Source organism: Eretmochelys imbricata, chromosome 3 (genome assembly GCF_965152235.1).
Source record: "Eretmochelys imbricata isolate rEreImb1 chromosome 3, rEreImb1.hap1, whole genome shotgun sequence".
In the NCBI taxonomy this organism is placed as follows: domain Eukaryota; kingdom Metazoa; phylum Chordata; order Testudines; family Cheloniidae; genus Eretmochelys; species Eretmochelys imbricata.
The window spans coordinates 140,034,253-140,053,790 of NC_135574.1; the positions used below are offsets into that span (position 1 = coordinate 140,034,253).

Sequence of the window (19,538 nt, forward strand, 5' to 3'; positions counted from 1 at the left end):
GCACCATTACTCTACTGTTTAGCCATGGTGGCATTCTTTTGGTCCTCTTATTGTCTTTTTTGATTTGGGGTATACACTTTGTCTTAGTCTCTATTACGGTGTTTTTAAACACTCCCCATGTTGTTTATAGGAATTTAACCTTTATGACAGCTCCTTTTAATTTCCATCTAACGAGTCCTCATTTTTGTGTAGTTCCCCTTTTAAAGTTAATGTTACCATGGTGGCTTTTTTGGTATTTTCACTGCTTCAAGGATGATAAATTTAATTACATTATGGGAACTACTACCTACAGGTTCAGCTATAGTTACCTCTTGGACCTGGGCTCCACTTAGGACTAAATCAAGTATTGCCTCTCCCCTCATGGGTTCCAGGACTAGCTGCTCCAAAAAGCAGTCATTTGTAGTGTCTAGAAATTTTCTCTCTGCATCATGCAAAGGGACTGGGTAGTCAATAAGAGGATAGTTGAAATCACCCATTATTACCGCACTTTCTGCTTTTGTAGCCTCTCTAACCTCTCTTAGCATTTCAAAATCGTCACCACTGTGGTCAGTAGTGTATTCCTATTGCTACATTATTCAAGAATGGGATTTCTATCCATAGAGCTTTTCTATGGTACACATTGTTTCATTTAAAATTTTTACCTTATTTGACTCTATGCTTTCTTTCACATATAGTACCACTCCCCCGACCAGCGTGATCTACTCTGTTCACTCCTATATATTTTAGGCCCTGGCATTTCTGTGCCCCATTGATTATTCTCATTCACCAAATTTCCATGATGCTGTTGTATCAAAGCCTCATTTAATGCCAGGCACTCTAGTTCATCCGTCTAAGTATTTAGACTTCTAACATACATATAAGCACTTGTACATTTAGTCAATATTCAGTTGCTTGCCATCATGTGTTATTTTTAAACGGGACTCTGTTTCATTTGACTGTTCCTCACTAGCTCCTACCTGTACTTTACCAACTCCTTTACTATTCTCTTTACTAGGCTATAGCGTTCCCCCTTTAAAAATTCAACCCTAAGGGATCTCTCTGCCCAAATCATGTGCTCCTTCACACCTGCCAGCCCTTAGTTTAAAAAATCCTCTATAATCCTTTTTAATTTTACATGCCAGCAGTGATTTCCATTTTGATTTAAGTGGAGCCCATCCCTCCTTTAAAACCTAGTCCTTCCCCAGAAGGTTCCCCAGTTCCTAATACACTTAAATCCCTCCTCCCCACACCGTTGTTTTATCCATGCACTGAGATCATGCAGTTCAGCCTGTCCTACTGGCCCTGCATGTGGAACTGGAAGAACTGCAGAGAATGCTGCCACGGATGTCCTGAACTTTAATCTCTTACCTAGCAGCCTAAATTGAGCCTCAAGGACCTCTCTCCTACTTTTCACTGTGTCATTAGTACCTACATGTACCACAAGCACTGGCTCCACCCCAGCACCACCTGTATGTTTACCTAGATGTCTTGTGAAATCAGTTACCTTCGCACCCAGCAGACAATTCACCATGCAGTTCTCCCACTCATTACATACCCAACTACCTATATTTCTAATAATTGAAACCCTCACTACTATTGCCTGTCTATTCCCAGTAATTGGAGTCTCTGCCCCCGGAGGAATATCCTCAGTGTGAGAGGATATCATGACATGCTCTCAAAGGTGGGTCCCAACAATGGGATTGTTTCCCTCTGCTCAAGTTTGATGCTCTCCTGCCCCAAGACTTTTGTCCTCATTAACAGAACAGGGATGGTCAGACAGGAGGAGAGACCGCTCTACTACATCCCTAAAAGTCTCCTCTATGCACCTCTGTCTCCTTTCGCTCCTCCAGTTCAGCCACTCTGGCCTCAGGAGCCCGTACTCTGTTCCTGATGGCCATGAGTTGCTTGCGCCACACATGCACATATGCCACCTGCCTATGAGGCAAGTTATCATACACGTTGCACTCAGTGCAATAAACTGGGTAGCCTGCACCCTGCTACTCGTCTTCTTGCCTGCATTTTTACCCTGGGGACTTTTTTATTTAGACTAAATTTATGGTATGTTTGTAAAGTGTACTGGCTTTTCTTTATTCGGTCAGTTGCTTTTCTAGGAGAATGGGTGACTATCTAATTGTTAAATCCTTGGGACTCTTCCCCCTGTAGCCAAACTCTCCCTATCATGGCAGCTCACTCAGTTGTTATGCATTCTCTCTCTCTCTATACCTCCCACCCCCCACGACCTGCCCAGGATAGCATTAGCCTAGACAATTTTGTCTTATTCATTACGTTAATTTCATTTTTCTAATTTAATGAAGTTAAGATTTATATCTCAGAGTTCTTTTACACTCACCGTTTATTTGGATCTTTTATCAAGAGACCCGAAAGTAATGACTTCGCATCTGACGAGAGAGTTCGAGGGAATTTTATGTCCTCCATTAGTATTAGTTCAAACAGTTTCTCATGATCCTGGTTGTAGAATGGTAATCTCCCACACATCATTTCATACATGACAACTCCCAGGCCCCACCAGTCCACTGCACGACCATAGTCATTGTCTTCTAATACCTAAAATACAAATAAAAAAAACCCAAGCATAAATCATATGGGGTTTCAAACCGATCTTTTCAATCCATTTAGATTGAAGGTTTTCATGTATTAACATATCTTTCAACCTTGCCATGCTGTAATATGGGGCAGAGATTCCCAAAACATTGGACACAGAGGCACTGACCCTACAAAGTTTATTGCTTATTACAAAATTGAGCCCAGCCAGTCCTGGTTGAAATTCTATTCATGCTAAATGGTGCTGTGACCGCACAATTGTTATTTATATAAATGTCTGAGACAAACAGAACAGAGAAGGTTGTTATCAGTGTGACCAGTGCATTTTTCCTTCCCCTGTTCTCCCCCATTCCTTCCCAATTATCCTACCACAGGGCCCTCCATTTCAGGAGAGGAAGGGAAGCTTGATCTACTGGCCATCAACCACTGGCGCTGTCTTTAGCTCCTCTCTGACTCCTGTCTTAGGGGTTTTCTCTCTCCTCCTCCCCAACTACGTCCTCTCCTCACTTGGGCTCTCCAACTGCAGCAGGAGAGTCTAAGACTAACATTTTAATACTCTTAAAGTATGCATAGCTTCCTAGCAGGCTGTTTATATGCTGGACCCCCAGCTACACTTCCCTTCACAGTCCAAAGCACAGAATACCAGAACTGATTCTGGTGCATTGAAATACGCTTGTCTCCACTGTTTATGGCTCTAGAGGACTTCTTATGCCACAACCCTTCACCCCAATATCCCCCAAGAGAATGGAGATAAGCAACCTAGACAAGCTGATTTCAATACGCTTTCATAATGAAATGGAGAAAGGTATCACAGTGGAACATGGCCATAAAGAAGCCCTAAAAGCAATGCAGTTGAGGGGTACAATGTGTATATACATATATACAGGCATCCTGAAAAGTGCTGATTTGTTCAAATTCCTTTAATTACTCATCTAAGAACCTTAAAAACTGTGTGACAATTAGAAGTTAATAATATGAATTCCTTCATATGAAAGACACTAATTTTAAGTGCACAGGGCACAAATATTTACTCAGGACAGATATAGTTAAGAGGCAAAATACATAATGCAACTTTATTTTGTAAAGCATCTTTTAAATAAACAATAACCCAAAACTTTTTAAGAGTTCAATATAATGAATTATAGACCTGAATAATACACTATAGAGATAATTTAAGAGACACAGGTAAAGGATATAAGAGGTTTTCCTTTGTGACTTGATAACAAAGATGCAGAGATAGCGGAAGGCTGTTCAAGACAAAAACAGCTGCTAAGGAGAAGGATTTCACAATGACAAAACTGTATTGAGTAGCCAAAGGAGTGGTCAGATAAGTGAAGTGAACTGGAATGGAAGTAGAGAGACACAAGGCCCAGGAGGTCAGTTACAGTCAATGCAGAGATACAGGGGGAAAAAGGTTTATTTAAAAAAAGAGAAAGCCAAATTTATCTGAGACCTTGGAATGAACAAGGATCCAGTATAACTGTTTGGGCATGGGGATGCACTTCTTTGTACTTGTGACAAAGCAGCCAGCAGCATCTGCACATGCTGGGGTCTGAAGGCCTAAGCCAGGGGTGGCCAACCTGTGCCTCCGGGGCCATATGCGGCTCTTCAGAAGTTAATATGCGGCACCTTGTCTAGGCACCGACTCCAGGACTGGAACTACAGGCGCCAACTTTCCAATGTGCCGGGGGGTGCTCACTGCTCAACCCCTGGCTCTGCCACAGGCGCTGCCCCGACTCCACCCCTTCCCATACCCTCCCCTGAGCCTGCCATGCCCTCGCTCCTCCCTCTCCCCCCCAGAACCTCCTACATGCCACGAAACAGCTAATCAGGAGGTGTGGGGTGGGGAGGGAGGGAGGGAGAGGCGCTGATCTGCGGGGCTGCCGGTGGGTGGGAGGCGCTGGAAGCGGGGCTGATGAGGGCCTGCTGACGTATTACTGTTGCTCTTTGGCAATGTACATTGATAAATTCTGGCTCCTTCTCAGGCTCAGATTGGCCACCCCTGGCCTAAGCCTTTTGGGAGAGGACCGAAAATGGAATTGCAATAGCCAAGGTGAGAGGTGATGAAGACAAACAGAAATGGCTGGATTATATCAGTACTACTTTAGAAGACCTTTATGTAGTTGCTCTATTGTTGAATGCTGAAATTGAAAGGGAGCAAATCTGAAACAGATAAATGGAGAAAAGACTGTTACCTACCTTTCGTAACTGTTGTTCTTCGAGATGTGTTGCTCATGTCCATTCTAATAGCTGTGTGCACGCGCTGTGTGCACCATTGTCGCAAGTTTTTCCCCGAGCGGTGCCTTTGTGGCGGTGTTTATAGGTCCCTGCCAACCCGCCATTTACACAGTTCCTCCTTGCAGCATCCAGCACGTTCCTGCAGCCTGAGCCACTTCCGCAGCTCCCATTGGCCGGAAATGGCGAATCGTGGCCACTGGGAGCTGTGGGCAGCTGTGCAAATGTAAACAAACTGTCTAGCGACACGGGCCGCAGGTTGCCCAACACTGACTTAGACACATTCAGAATGAGCCCCAGGCTGCTGAAAATAGTTCGTAGAGTGAACCGATAGTGCAGGGCGCTGACTATGGATCTCAGGAATCTCCTGTGTGCCAGAATAATTGATATATGAAAGTACGCGTCCTTCAAGTCGAGGGCAGCGTACCAGTCCCCCAGATCCAGGGAAGGAATGATGGTGGAGACCATAAGAAACTTCAGCTTTCTTATGAACATGTTGAAGTTTCACAGATCCAGGATAGGCCTGAGCCCACCCTTGTCCATCGGGATGAGGAAATATTGGGAGCAGAGCCCCCTACCCCTGAACTCCTGAGGAACCTCCTTTATTGCTCCCAGCACGAGGAGCGATTGCACCTCCTGTAGCAAAAGTTGCTCATGAGAGGGCTCCCTGAAGAGGAACGGGGAAGGCTGGTGGGAGGGCACAGAATTGGATAGAATATCCCACCCCTACTGTGCTCAGGACCCAGCAATCTGAAGTAATCTGGGCCCAGGCATGGCAGAAGTGGGACAGACTATTCACAAAAGGAGGGCAAAAATCCAGGATTTGGGCCAGCGCTCCATCCCTGGGCACACCTTCAAAAATTCAGCTTAGAGCCAGGGGGCTGCTTGGAGGAGCCAACACGGGCCGGAGGACTGTGGGGGATGCCTCCTGTTGTTTCTGCCCCTCCTTCGATTATAGTCCTGCCTGGGGGGACCTGGATAGAATTGTGAGAGGAGATGAGGCTTGAAGGGTTTTCTTTGGGGTGCTTGTGTGTGAATTCCCAGAGACTTGAGGGTTGCTCGCAAGTCCTTGAGCCTGTGCAGTCTCGAGTCCATCTTGTCAGTGAACAGCCCCCACAGTCAAATGAGAGGTCCTGTATGGTGTTCTGGATCTCCGCCGGGAGTCCCGAGACCTGTAACCATGAGCTACGCCTCATTGTGATGCCCACAGCCATGGTTAGCACTGCCGAGTTGGCGGAGTGCAGAGCAGTCTGGAGGGAGGTTCTAGCCACCACCCTGCCCTCTTCCAGGACTGCAGCAAATTCCTGTCGGGATTCTGACAGAAGCACCTCCTGAAATTTAGAGAGAGCATTCCACGAGTTGTACACATAGCAACTAAGTACCAACTGCTGGTTGGAAATTCGAAGCTGGAACCCCCCAGTCGAGTACACTTTTCATCCAGAGGTCCAGCTTCTTAGCATCTTTATTCTTAGGGGCGGGCCTCGGCTGCCCCTGCTGCTCCTTGTGGTTTGATGTGTCGACCACCAAGGTCCCGGATGAGGGGGTGGGTGAAGAAGTCCTCATACCCCTTCTGAGGGACAAAGTAATGCGGCTCTACTCCCCTAGCCATTGGTGATCTTGACTGGTATCAGCTCTGCCGGGACACGTATGACTCTGCCTCTGACTCCGATGAGTAGTCCGAGCCCGACCAAGGAGGAGCATATCCTGACAGTGCCGAAGAGCGGTACCGTGGCAATGGGGAAAGGTGCCGCATCATGGTGTGCTTGCCCCAGTGCTAGATAGGAGGTGCTGCCATCAGTGCCAATGCCAATGCCAGAAGAGGTGCAGCAGCCAGTTCTTGCACCACTTGCACCTGAGCCAGTGCACAGGAATAGGAGGCCAGGGACAGTGCCATCATGGAAATTAAGTCCTGTACAGTCTCAAAAATGTCTGGTGTGGAGGGGTAGTCCAGGTCCTCCTCCAACACTTCCCAGACTAGAGAGTACCGCTAGGGTAAAAACTTCCGATGATCATGTGCACACACCTATTCGAATGGACATGAGCAATCACTCAAAGAAGAATACTATTTCACATAAACACAGTTAGCTTGTGGAACTCATTGCCACAAACGATCACTGAGGCCAAAGGCTTAACAGAATTCAAAAAAGAAGAGGATGTATATGGATAATGAGAATATCCAGAGGTACACTAGACAGGATTTTTTAAAAAGGAAAAAAAAAAATCCGAAGTGAAATAAACCCTCATGCTTTAGGGCACAAGGCAACCTTTAACCTTTGAAAATTAGGGAAAGTTTCTTCCTGTGACCAGGTTATTCCAGAACTCTGTCAACTAACGGAGCTTCTTGCACCTTCCTCTAAAGCATTTGATACTGGCCATGGTAAGAGACAGAACACAGACCAGGTGAACCACTGGTCTGGGTCAGTATTGCAATTCCAATGGCCTCATGTCAATGTATATATTCAAATACGTAGTCTTCACTATCATTAAAGATTAGGAGTACTATGATGAAAATGTATATTACTAAGGGCATGTATAGAACTAAGATCAAGAATAGTAAGTTTTAACAAATTAACTCATGCTATACATCATTTTATACATTTATAAATAAATTATATTTATTTATGCCAAAACACAGAGACTCATCAGATATTTTTTATTATATCAGAATCTGATACTTTCAAGGAAAGGGTGAGATTTTGGAGAGTGTAAAATTAAACTAATTTCCTGTATACATACATGTGACCAAATGAACTAAAATTACTTTTGCTTTTTAAGATTAAATATTGTATGAGTAGGAGAGTGTTCCAAGAGATTTGCTGAAAAACTGAATATCAATTTGTGATGTTTAGAATATTTTAATCACCATTTTCTCTAACTTAGAGGAAAGGCAAATTTTTCACATATGCGGTCATTTCTACTGTTTGCTGTCATTACAAGAAAAAGGCTAACTAAATAAAACGGTGACACAATGGTACATATACTACACATAAGATGAGGTGTGGACTGCATGTATGAGTTAGAAAATGGCAATGGAGGAAAAAAACCTTTCCTTTTCTGAACACGGCATTATCACGTGGCCAATAGCTGGAGTGTATTGTATGTGGAGTTTTACCTAATAATAATAAAAAGTATGAGCAACCTTTTGCTGCATTCCCACAACAGCAACAAAACAGTGGTACAAAGAAAGAGCCAAATGTGATTTTTAACTTCTTTTTACATAAAATAATAAATAAGCATAAAAACTGGATTAACTGCCTCACGAACCCGCATATCACCAGCCGGGTTCTCATCCCCAGCTGGCAAAACTGGCAACCCTTTATTTTTGTTTAAATACCTGGTTTACAGCCAACCAGAGAAGCAAGTACATTCAAAGGTTTTAGTTTAGGAAAAAGAGCAATAAAAAATAATGTTAAATTATGGAAAATGTGTGTCAGTTTATTATAATATAAATTTAATACCGTGTATAATGAAGTCATAGTAAACGCATGAAATTATTTTTTTCTTTACATCAGAAATATTATGTGCAAAATTCTATCTTAAGAAATTTTCAGAATTTACAGGATGTGGAAAGTTAATGGCACTGGTTAGTGCTCAGTACCTCTTAGGATCAAATCTATATTAAGTGTATATGTACAAGAGTGAGTGTCTGTGTGTGTATGTATTTTCTCATAGTGCTACAGTATCTTTTTCAACCAATTCTGAAAACTTTTAAAAAATGGAATGTATCTTGAGGTTAGGAATGCTCCACCTCAATAGGTTACACACACCTTTTAGAGTAAAGCTTAAAGGAGCATGATAAAAAGTTAAGTAGTTTACAAATGTCAAAAGAACAGTATTTTAAGGTTGTTCATGAGTACAGCACAGAACTGCAAAGAAACTGGAAGAAAATACAGAAATGTTGACTATACGGCTGCATTTTCTTGAATTGGGGTGCGTATTTAAATCACATGCTTGGCGTCCCCCTCCCCCAAAGTGTACACTACTCAAGCTAAACAAATCATTCAAGTACACTTTTGTCTTTTCCTCATTTTCCCCCATGACTCTTTTATACAAGGTTGCAAAAGTTCTAATATCACCCCTCCTGTTCAAAGGGCATAAGAGCATTCTAGAAGATCAGTAAAGAGGTGTGAGCTACAGTGTGTGTGATTTCAGTGTGCAGACGACAGCCAGCTCTACTTCATCATATCAAGTCATTGCAGCTGGCTTACTTACCTAGTGTTTGATGGAGACTGGGATGTGGGTAAAAGCAAGCCGACTGAGGCTCAACTTGGATAGAACTGTGGACTGGGGAAAGACTCAAGAAATGAGATATTACGGGCTCCCTTAAATGAGGGAGCATGCCGGCCATTTGTTACCACGGGTCACAACTTAAAGATTATGTTGGGTTGCTTACATACTCCTGTACGTCTAGATAGCAGGATAAGCCATTTGAATTTGACTAGAAGATTATCAGGCTGATTCTCGTTAAGGCCTTAAAGTGGCCATAAATTAAATTTACAATTAAATTGTGATGATTATTAAACTTTAACAGACACTGGAATGACTCTAAAATATACAGTCTTATTTGTATCGAACACAGGGCATAGTATGGGTTGGAAAAGTGCTTTAACAAGGACCTGCACAGATACTGCTAAGGTGTACTATAGTGGACCAGGTTCCCAACCAGTAAGGAAGCGGTTAAAGAGCTACTCTAAGCACAGTCAGCACCAAACTTCTGCTTCTGTGAGGACTGTCAAACCTGGAGAGGGGCAGCTCCTTATATGGTAGGATCCAAGCCCAGTGTGGGGTGGCAATCAGAGGGAAGCAGAGCTTGAACTCCTGGGCCCCACAAAGCAGGGCTGCTTACCAGAATAGCTCCTGAAGAACCTCTGCTGCCTGGATCCTCTGAAGAGATAAAGGGGAGCATCTTTACTTCTGGAGGGGGAAGGGAGCATTATTTGTTTAGTTTTTTTTAGAGCTTAGGGTGCACAGCCCAGACTCCCCCCAGATACACAGGAATTTAGGAACCCAGTCACCCCCCACAGAGACCACTTATCTTCAGTCTTGTGAGGAACAGCAGGATTAGCCCAGATTGTTTTGTGGGCTGTAGGATTATTTTATTTGCCTTTTTCGTTTAGAACTGCTGTTACACCCAGAAGGGCTTCATAAGACATATAGCTGAAGAATTGCACCTGGCACTCCAAATCAGGGCTACAGTGATGCCAGAAAAAGATGTCTGGAATGAGAGAGGCACCCATCCCCACAGCAAGTGAATGCCCTACAGGTATATCCTACGACAAAATATTTGCCTCAAGAATATGCAGTTACTTAAGTGCTCTTACAGATGTTTTATGGGCACTGGACAGTATTGTAATGTCAAACAGGGTTAAGCTGTTGATTTGCATAAGAACTTCAATGTTCACTGTGCTTAAAAGGCTAGCAAACCTAATTATGTTATTATATAGATATAGCAAAATACCAGTACCAGCTAACAAAATTTATTTAAAATAGGTAGGCAGCTGTATTTCAGATCTGACTCAGATATCTGATACATAAAATGATTTTTAAAGCAAAAGTTCAAGAAAAAATAATTGCCCCATATTTATACTTTTATCAATTTAGACATTAAACACAATCCACACCCGAGGCCGTCAATCTCTAGAAAACCACTCTCACCTTTTCTCTATCCAGCTGCAATGGTGAGTCAATCAAATGTATTTAATGGTTTTAGTGAGTTCACCATCTGCTAACTGAACAGGGTTTTAAGGCAAATGCTATCAGCCATTTATAGGCGTGACTATGTGATGGGATACTGCTTACATAAGTGGGGTACAGTTTTCCAAAAACCCTTGCTAGTGCCCTGGCATGGAAATAATGAACCAAACAAGGATCTGCAGGCGCCCTTCACAGAAAGGAACATGTATCCGCACACAACTAGAAAGCACTGATTAGTATAGTGCTGTTGCTGCTGCTTCTTGAGAGATTCAAGCCCCTAGTGGCTTCTCAAAGTCTTCTTCCTGATTAGAGGAGACTAGCTCATGCACTCCATAGTTTGTTTAATATACGGTACCAACAAGCAAGCTGATGATTTTAACTTTTATTTTTTAACTCTACTAATCTAAGACAAACACTCCTGTGACCATGAGAATGAAAGACTCCACATCCCATTGTCAGTCTCTTACAAACTGTTGTTCATAAGATTTATTTTTTAAAGGCAATAGAAATCACTTTCACATGGTTGTGTGCATTAATAATTAATGTCATAAAAGACGATTTCTTGGGGTACTGAACACCCTTGACATTCAGTTTACTCACAGTCTCTCTCAACACTTTAGAGATATTCATTATAAGACAATGCAGACCCTGACATATCTTATCGCTCAATCAATTCTGACAGAACAGATGGGAAAAGATTAAAACAACTAAAACTGTCTGCACACCTATGTTGTGAAAGAAAACTGAGAACTTGGATACACCAATTTACAGTTAATTCAGGGGGGAAAAACTGTTTTCAATTAACCTTACAGTTCAGGTGAATAGTATGCACCTAATAATTTCTACTAACACTTCACACATTCTTATCACTTCAGTTGTTGGTCTGTTAGAAAATATTCACCACCCATATATTTTTCAATAGAAGTTAAAAATATATTTGTTATAACTTTGTATGAATTGTGGCAACTGTTGCAGCAACAAGAAAGTATATAATTTAAAGCTCTGATCAACAGTGGTGATAGATATTTTACAAAACAGTCTCAGACACCTATCACTTAAATAAAGTAAGAAAATCGCACATACACAAGGTTGCGGTGGTGTCTGTAAGAACCTGCAGAGCTAGAACCTGGGACCCTGGGGGTTCTGGGCCACTAACATCTCTGCATCACCACAGTAGGACCCTGTGAGGCTGGGCTCAGCAGGAAGTACTGCCCAGCAGGACCTGAGTGGTAGCCCCTCATAGCCCACTGATTGGCTGGTACTAGGACTTAAACCAGGAAGCCATGAAGGGAGCTGCCTTAGCAACAACACAGACTGCCTGCCCATCTCTGCTTGCAATAGACCCAAGATTCTGGCTTCTGACCCTGGTTTGTCCTCGACTTCATTATTCGATTGTCTGTAACCTGGAGCCTGACCTCAATCTCTTGGTAATCTGACCCTGCCTGATGCCTGTCTCTCAGTTTGCCTTCTGGCGTGTTTCAGACTCTGACCTCCCAATATCCTGTCCCTGCCTGCCCTCAGATGACTGATTCTCAGTCTGCTCACTGGCCTGTCTCAGACTCTGACCTCCTCGTGGTATCTGACTCAGTCTGAATCCCAACTCCTGCTCAGACCAGTAGGTCTGACCGCCCACATGCTGGTTGTGACAATGTCAATCAAATTATGAGTTCTGTGAGTTTAACTGTACCCAAAGAATGATAAATCTCCCAACTTTGTAGTTTGAAAAAACTGAACATTTGGCCTGAGGAGTTGATAGAGACTTACCCATCTCCCAGTTTGGCAAGAACACTGGAGATGTGGGATCTCAGTAGGAGAGGAGCCATTTTTCCCCATCTAGCCAGTTTTCTCAGGCATTTCCCCTCATTTTAAGATTAGCATACACTGCCGCATGATTTGGCAGTCCTGCACAGGAGTTTTTCCTATTCACTTTTAGGAGTAAAGTTCCCCTTTTCTCCCTCCTTCTCTTTACGATATCTTAAAATACTTAATAGACAGAATAAACTGGCTGCTGTAACAACAAACTTTTCATTTTTCATCCATCAAAAGACAGAGCTTTTTCAAACTACTGTCAAACTAAGAACTTACTGTGCTCTTACGTGAGTTTAAAAAACCCTGTCAGAGCAAAAAACAATGAGATACCAACTTAAACGTGCAACTCCCAACAAGAAACAATAACTTCAACAGATTACAAGAAGTGAAAAATATTAGGCATCTACACAGAAATTTTCTTTCCCAGTAAAAGACCACAGTACTACAACAGCAGGGTTTGCCTACTCAAGAAAAATCAAATCCTCAGAGCTAATATGGAGACAATGGATAATAAAGTAAGAGGGAAATACATTCGTACTGTAGGATTACAAAATAATCTTCATAGAAGCAGCCGGGGTGACTGTACAAACGGTTACTAGAGGCTTCAGATCCACAGAACCTATCATTCCTCCTTCAGCTTGATATCATTAGGTACTCCCCAGTTAGGAAAATTGAGTGATTTATGGCCCTACTTGGAGTCTTAACACACACTTCCATCTATGAGATGCAAGACAAGCTGGAGAAATAATGAATACACATACTTCTGCAAGATTATTTTTCCTGATTAATTAGCCATTCTTGCTGAGAAGATGTAGCACCTTCGCCAGAGTCTTAAAAAAAGAGAGGGGGGATATTTTGGGCTTTTACTTATACCTTGTAATTCTCAGCAAAACTAAGGACTGTTGGTGGAGGACACACTTATATTTTCATTATCACATGGACACTACTGCAAGCTGTACCCGGATGATAAAGGAGTTCGCCAATATTGATGGACTAAATTAATTAAAAGAACATTACATTAACAAAAGCTTATCTTAATTTTATAGGGAACTGTCATATTTAATTGTTTTGGACAAAAATGTGGCTTATATTAGAAAACTAATCCCTACTTTGAAGTACTGGGTTGTAAAAGATAGTTATAGACAGAATGTGCAACTGAAATGTCTTCTACTTTTGGTTTTTTTTTTATGTTTTTAGCATATTCGTTACATCTTTAAGAGGAAAGATGTCTGATACTGTGTAGTGGGGCAGCTGCCCCACTCCTGGAGAACAGGGGTTAAAAGCAGCCAAGCTAGGCTGATTGGGGAAGCAGCCACAGCTGGGGCCATGCCAATCAGGGCCCAGCTGGCCCTGATAAAAGGGCTGTGGACCAGGAGCTGAAGGAGTCTCTCTCTAGCTCTGGAGAGAGAAGAAGTTGGCTGCCTGGGAGAGAAGGGTACCTGAGGTAGAGTAGTGCTGGGGAAAGGCAAGAGGAACTGGGGAGCTCCAGCCTTGTAACTCCCCAGGCTGCAGGCCTTGTGCAAGGCCTAAAGAAGGTACTGGGGCTGCAGAGGTACAGTCCAGGGTTAGGCAGAGGCAGCTGACCCAAATCCCCTTGCCTGTGATGAGCAGTTTACAGACTGCAGGCTGCCCCAGTGAGCGGGGGGCTAGATGATGACTGCCAGTAGCCACTGAGGCAAGGTAGGGATAGAGGGTTGAGGGTTCCCCTGGGAGGGGAGACCCAGCATGTGGGGGTACTGCAGAGGGCAGAACTCCAAGGTAAAGGGCACCGGGGTCTGGGAGGGACACAGGGGCCCTAAGGCAAGCAAGACACCGGCCAGGAGGAGGCGCTCCGTATGCTGGAGAGCTAATTCCCGAGACGGCCAGGAGGAGGCACCGACCAGGTGAGTCATCGCTTCGCTACACACTGGTTGTGGACAATTAGACTGCACGTCTGGAGAGATTAGCCAGACTGCATGAAGATTCAGAAGTATTTACATTAGAACACTCCTATCTGGCCTAGGGAGAAAGCCAAGAGTAACTCTTCTTCTACTCTTGTAGGAGCTGTTGTGCGTGTTCAGTTGTACAAATATTTTCTCATGTCAATGCTGCGTGGCCTTTTGATCTTGCTGCTGCTGTTTGCAAATAAGTGATGTTGCTGATCTGTGTATCCTGCCTTGCCTAAATTTCATCACGTTGACTTCAAGGCCCCTTGGTTTAATGCTAAGGGGACAAAAATGCTGGCACTCAAGTTATTAGCATTCATTTTATGACGTAGGTAGGTTCATGAGAAAGACCAGTGCGGTCCACAATACTATAACAAACTATAACAGAAAGGGAAAAAAGGACGACTTGTCTGAAATTTCACAAGTACAAAATTTCAAGGAAAAATGTAATTTTTTCCATTTTCACATGCTTCAAAGTGAAAAATAACTTTGCTTAAAATTTTGATGTAAAGTCATTGATTGGCAAACAGTTTCCTGCAAATATAACTTCATACTCCTTTTATAACATGAACATGAGTGTGTGTAATGAAGGTATATAGTCTCTCCACCCCCACTAAGCCACAAGAATCTCTTCACCTGCTGCTGAAATGAAGTTCAATATACAATAAACCAGCTCTTCAACACCTCACTGCAACATCATTACATAGTATTTGTCTTACCTGACTAACTATTATTGAGTTCCTACATGTGACGTGACCAGATTATGCATGATAGTACCTTGGGAGACCTAGATAGTATGGAATGTATTTAAATTGGGAGTAAATAAATTAAAAAAAATCAATGGAAACTGAAGTAAAATTTAGTTAATTGTATTCTGCTTAACTAAATTTCAATTTGTCCAAAACAACAAGGGCAACACCTCCACGCTTGTGAAAATTCCATGAGATCGTTGAGGACCACAAGTGGTCAGAACTTGGAGTTTTTGGTGTCATCTAGAAATTACCACCTAACAAGAAAAGTGCTCCCAACCACCATGATAGGGCAGTGGTTCAGTATGGATTCCGAATAATATGAAGGGTGTCATTCAACTGAATCATTAATGCCATTTCCTATAGTTTCCTGAGTTTTCCTTGAAGGTTTCCCATTCAGGTACTCAGTAGTCTAGATTTTACCTAGTTTATGAGATCAAATATACCGCATCCAGGGAAGTTTTGTAACAAATGATGTAGAAATGGAGGTTACTAACCTGTAACTGGAGGTTCTTCAAGATATGTGGTCCATTTCTGTTCCCGACATCGGTACACATGAGCATCATGCACCTAAGACCAGAGATCTTTGGTAAGCGGCATTTGTTGGTTTGCATACGCCCAGTTCTCCTTTCGTTTTGAACCCAGGGCACAAGGGGCAGTGTGGACCAGTGCTTCACCAGTTTCTTCTCCTACTGTGAATCCAGTTATGAGTCACAGCAGAGAGGATGTAGGGCGGGTAGTGGAAAACAGATAGGGATTACACATCTCAAAGAACCACTGGTTACAAGTAAGTAACCTCAATTTTTTCTTTGAGTGATGGTCCCTATGTGTATTCCACACATGGGAGATTAGCAAGCAGTAGTCAAACAGGAGCTGAAAGCGAGGACGCAGAAAAGATGGCTGACTGTAATACTGCTGTCCTCACAATTGTATCTGTAGTAGAAGATTAGACCAACGCATAATGTCTTGTGAAGGTGCGTAAGAAGCTCCAGGTAGCTGCCCTACATATCTCCAACATAGATATATCTCTCAGAGATGCATGCAGCAAGGTTGCTTGTGATCTAGTGGAATGGGCTCTCACCACCCCAGGTGAACTAGTTGGTAACACAGAATAATGTAGCCAGAGATTCATTTGGAAAGTCTCTGAACAGACATAGCTTGACCTCAATCTCTCTCTGCTATGGCAACAAAAAGTCTAACTGTCTTTCTAATTGCTTTTATTCTTTGTAGATAACAGGCCACTGCTCTTCAGAAAGCTAGATAATGAAGACTTCTCACCTCATCAGAGGCATGTGGTTTTGGAACAAATTACCGGTAAGTGAATGGTGTGACTTCTGTGAAATTCTGAAACTACTACAGGGATGAATTTCAGGTGGCAGCAAAGGGAGACCTTTATGGAATGTAATATATAGTGGTTCTGCCATGACTGCTCCCAGCTTACCGACCCATCTGGCTGATGCGATGAGGACTAGGAAAACAACTTTAATCATGAAATGGATATAGAACATGTGGCTAAAGGTTCAAAGGGAGGTTTGGTGAGACATGAAAGAATGGTGGAAAGGATCTAATAAGTCCCTTCAGAATCTAGTCAACCTGGGATGAATGAAGCTGATGTGGTCATCAATGCAGGGGATGAAAAACACTAACTGCTACTCAATGAACCTGTAGGGAAATAATAGAGAGGGTCTCAAGGGTAAATAGATTTTTCTAGAATCGCAGGAATCCCAGTGGACTCTGAAGGTACCTGGCATTGTTGTGCTCCAGAGGACAAACACTTCCACTTAGCTGAATAGCATCTCCTGGTAGAATCCTTCCTGCTTTGGTTGAGGATGGATTGAACTGACCTGAAATATGAACGCTCTACCTCTGATTGTGAAGTTCTGTGCTGAGAGCATCAGCCATGAGGCTAACCCAAAGTATTTTGATGTTACACTGAACCAGAAGTGACCTTTCGACAACACCTCAAGAACAACCGTGATAAGGTGAGGTCTTGTGTCATGCTTATCAGGAAATTGGCTGGAACATCATGGGGCTCCAGTCCACGGACCTTACAAACTGCAACAATTGCCTTGGTATATTTTGCAGCTGAATACTGTGCGCCAGCATCATCTCACAGTAGTCATACTAACCTCCTTGATGCTCAACTCAATAACGCATGCACATAGTGTCAGGGACGCTTAAATTGACTCCAATTGACTGGCTCCCAGTCCTATTGCACATCCAGCCTCCACAGATTAGAAGAGCTACCCAGACATCTCACTCTCTCAACCATATCAATGCAAACGTGAAGATCCCGTTGCCCAATGACTTTCAGAACCCACCAAAGACAAGATGCAAATCCCGCAAATCTCTATGGAACTGCATCAAGACCCTTATACTGAACTTTGATGCTGAGGCTCAATGGAGGGCCACATGGAGCATTTTGACCACTAAAAATGAAAAGGCTTGTTATTGACCCTGTCAAGGAACCACCGGGTTTTGATTTATGTTGGAAAGATTGGTGCAGATTGAATCATATCAGTACATCTCATAGGAGATGGGGACAAACCCTCTTTAAATGGAAAATCAGCCAAACACTTATATGCAACTGTGGTCACCAGGCACAAACAATGGAGCACCTCATATCTGAGCGTTCCCTTTGTTCTTTTGCCAGAGGCTTGAAGGACATTCACCAGTTCACTGCTGTGGCAATGTGCTGGCTATCAAATCTAGATATAAATTTGTAACCACTGCTATCTACCCAAGCCATATGAAAGAAGTCTACACCTGATGCCAATCAAAATACCAGGCCTTGAGTTGCAGTGGCCCTGGATTGAGATGCTTGATAGTGGTATTGTGTTGTGTTAGCAGGTTCGGAAATGGTCAGATGTTGACAGGCATATGGTTTAAAGTCTCACTTGTTCCTTGAACCAGAACCATCTCAGCTAGCTGGGCACAACAAGGATGACTCAAGCCCTGTTTTGATAGATTTTCTACAGAACCCATGGTATTAATGAGATGAGAGGGAAAGAATACCTGAAATGATCCCTCCGTGGTAGCATAAGGGCATCTCACTTTGAGCCCATCTAGAGCTGCTCTGGAGCCGTATAGGAGACATTTTTTGTTTGCCTGAGAGACAAAGAGGTCCCAAGACAGCATTCCCCACTGATTAAAGACCTTATTCAGGACCAAACTGTGAATCTCCCACTTGTAGTCCATGAAAAAAATGTCTGCTGGGGAATTCTGCACTCTTGGTAATTATGCTGCTGAAAGGGCTATATAAAGTCTGAAACACCAATTCCAATGGCTGGCTCTCTCTACACATACAGGAAGGGATCTTGTTCCCCGTTGCTTGTTTATATAGAAGACAGTTTGTGATATTGCCTTACACTATTTGGATATGCCGGGATTGGATGAGTGGAGGAAAGCACTGCAGGCCTGACAGACTGCTCTTAGTTCCAGTAAATTGCAATATATCTTGGACTCCCAGGGGGTCAAGCGGTCTTGTGCAATATGATCATCCATATGAGTTCCCCAACCTCAGAGGGAGGCCTTGGTAATGAAAGTCACCTCGGGTGTAGGTGTGAGCAAAAAGTCCCTACTCAAACTTTTTCTGGCTTTGTCCACCAGATGAGAGAGGCCAGAACCTTGAACAAAATTATTACTTTGGCATTGATACTGACTTTTTCTGGTGAACAGGCAGAATGAAGCCAGGTTTGCAAGCAATGGAGATGGATCTTGGCAAATGGTGTCACGTGTGTGCATGAGGTCACGCTGTCAAGGAGTGAAAGGCAAGTTCTGACTGAAATCTGAGGGTGACCTGTTTTATGAGATCACCCATGGCATGGAATCTCTTGATAGGAAGACAGGATCTTGCTGTAGTCAAGTGCAGGGTCACTCCTATGAAATTTATGTACCTACAGGGAGTCAAAATGGACTTTCTGTGGTTGACACCAATTCCCAGGGAAGGTAGTAGACGCAGCAGGAATCAGGATACAAACTGGACTGCCTTGCATGATCTGCCCATCAAAAGCCAGTCATTGAGGTATGGAAAAACAGTAAATCCATTACTTCTCATTCAACAGCCAGCACTGAAAAGACTTTTGTGAAGACACAGGGGTTCCACAGCTAGCACAAATGGAAGGACTGAATTGGCAATGGTCTTGACAAAGGAGGAGCCTGGAGAACCTTGTGTTCGCCAGATGAATATTTATGTGAAAGTATGCATTTTTCACGCCAAGAGACAAACCATATGCCCTCTTCCACAGAGGGAATTATTGACATCAATGTAACCATGCAGAATTTTAATTTTCAGATGAATATATTTAGTCATCATAGGTCGAGAATCAGTCTCCATCCCCCACTCTTTTTGAGGACTAAGATGTGTGGGGAGTAGAATCCTTTCCCTTGATGCTCAGGTGGAATTCTTTCTATGGTTCCTCGGTGGAGAAGTAAATTGTCTTCTTGTTGAAGAATTTCCTCATGAGATTGGTCCCTGAAAAGCAACTGGGAACAGCTTTGTGGGTACAGGTTGACAGAAACTCAATTAGACAGCCGCAGTGAATAATTTCCAACACCAATCTGTCTGTTGTTAAAGCCCTCAAGT

At 43.1% G+C, this 19,538-nt stretch overlaps 1 protein-coding gene across 1 annotated transcript in view; it reads right to left on the reverse strand.

Moving 5' to 3' along the window:
• The window catches only part of AKT3 (AKT serine/threonine kinase 3), a 256,937-nt gene that overhangs the window by 35,599 nt on the left and 201,800 nt on the right, over window positions 1–19,538 (reverse strand). Inside the window, exon 12 of the mRNA XM_077811875.1 lies at window positions 2,330–2,544. Coding sequence (XP_077668001.1) covers window positions 2,330–2,544 — 215 coding nt within the window. The remainder of the gene's footprint in view (window positions 1–2,329; window positions 2,545–19,538) is intronic.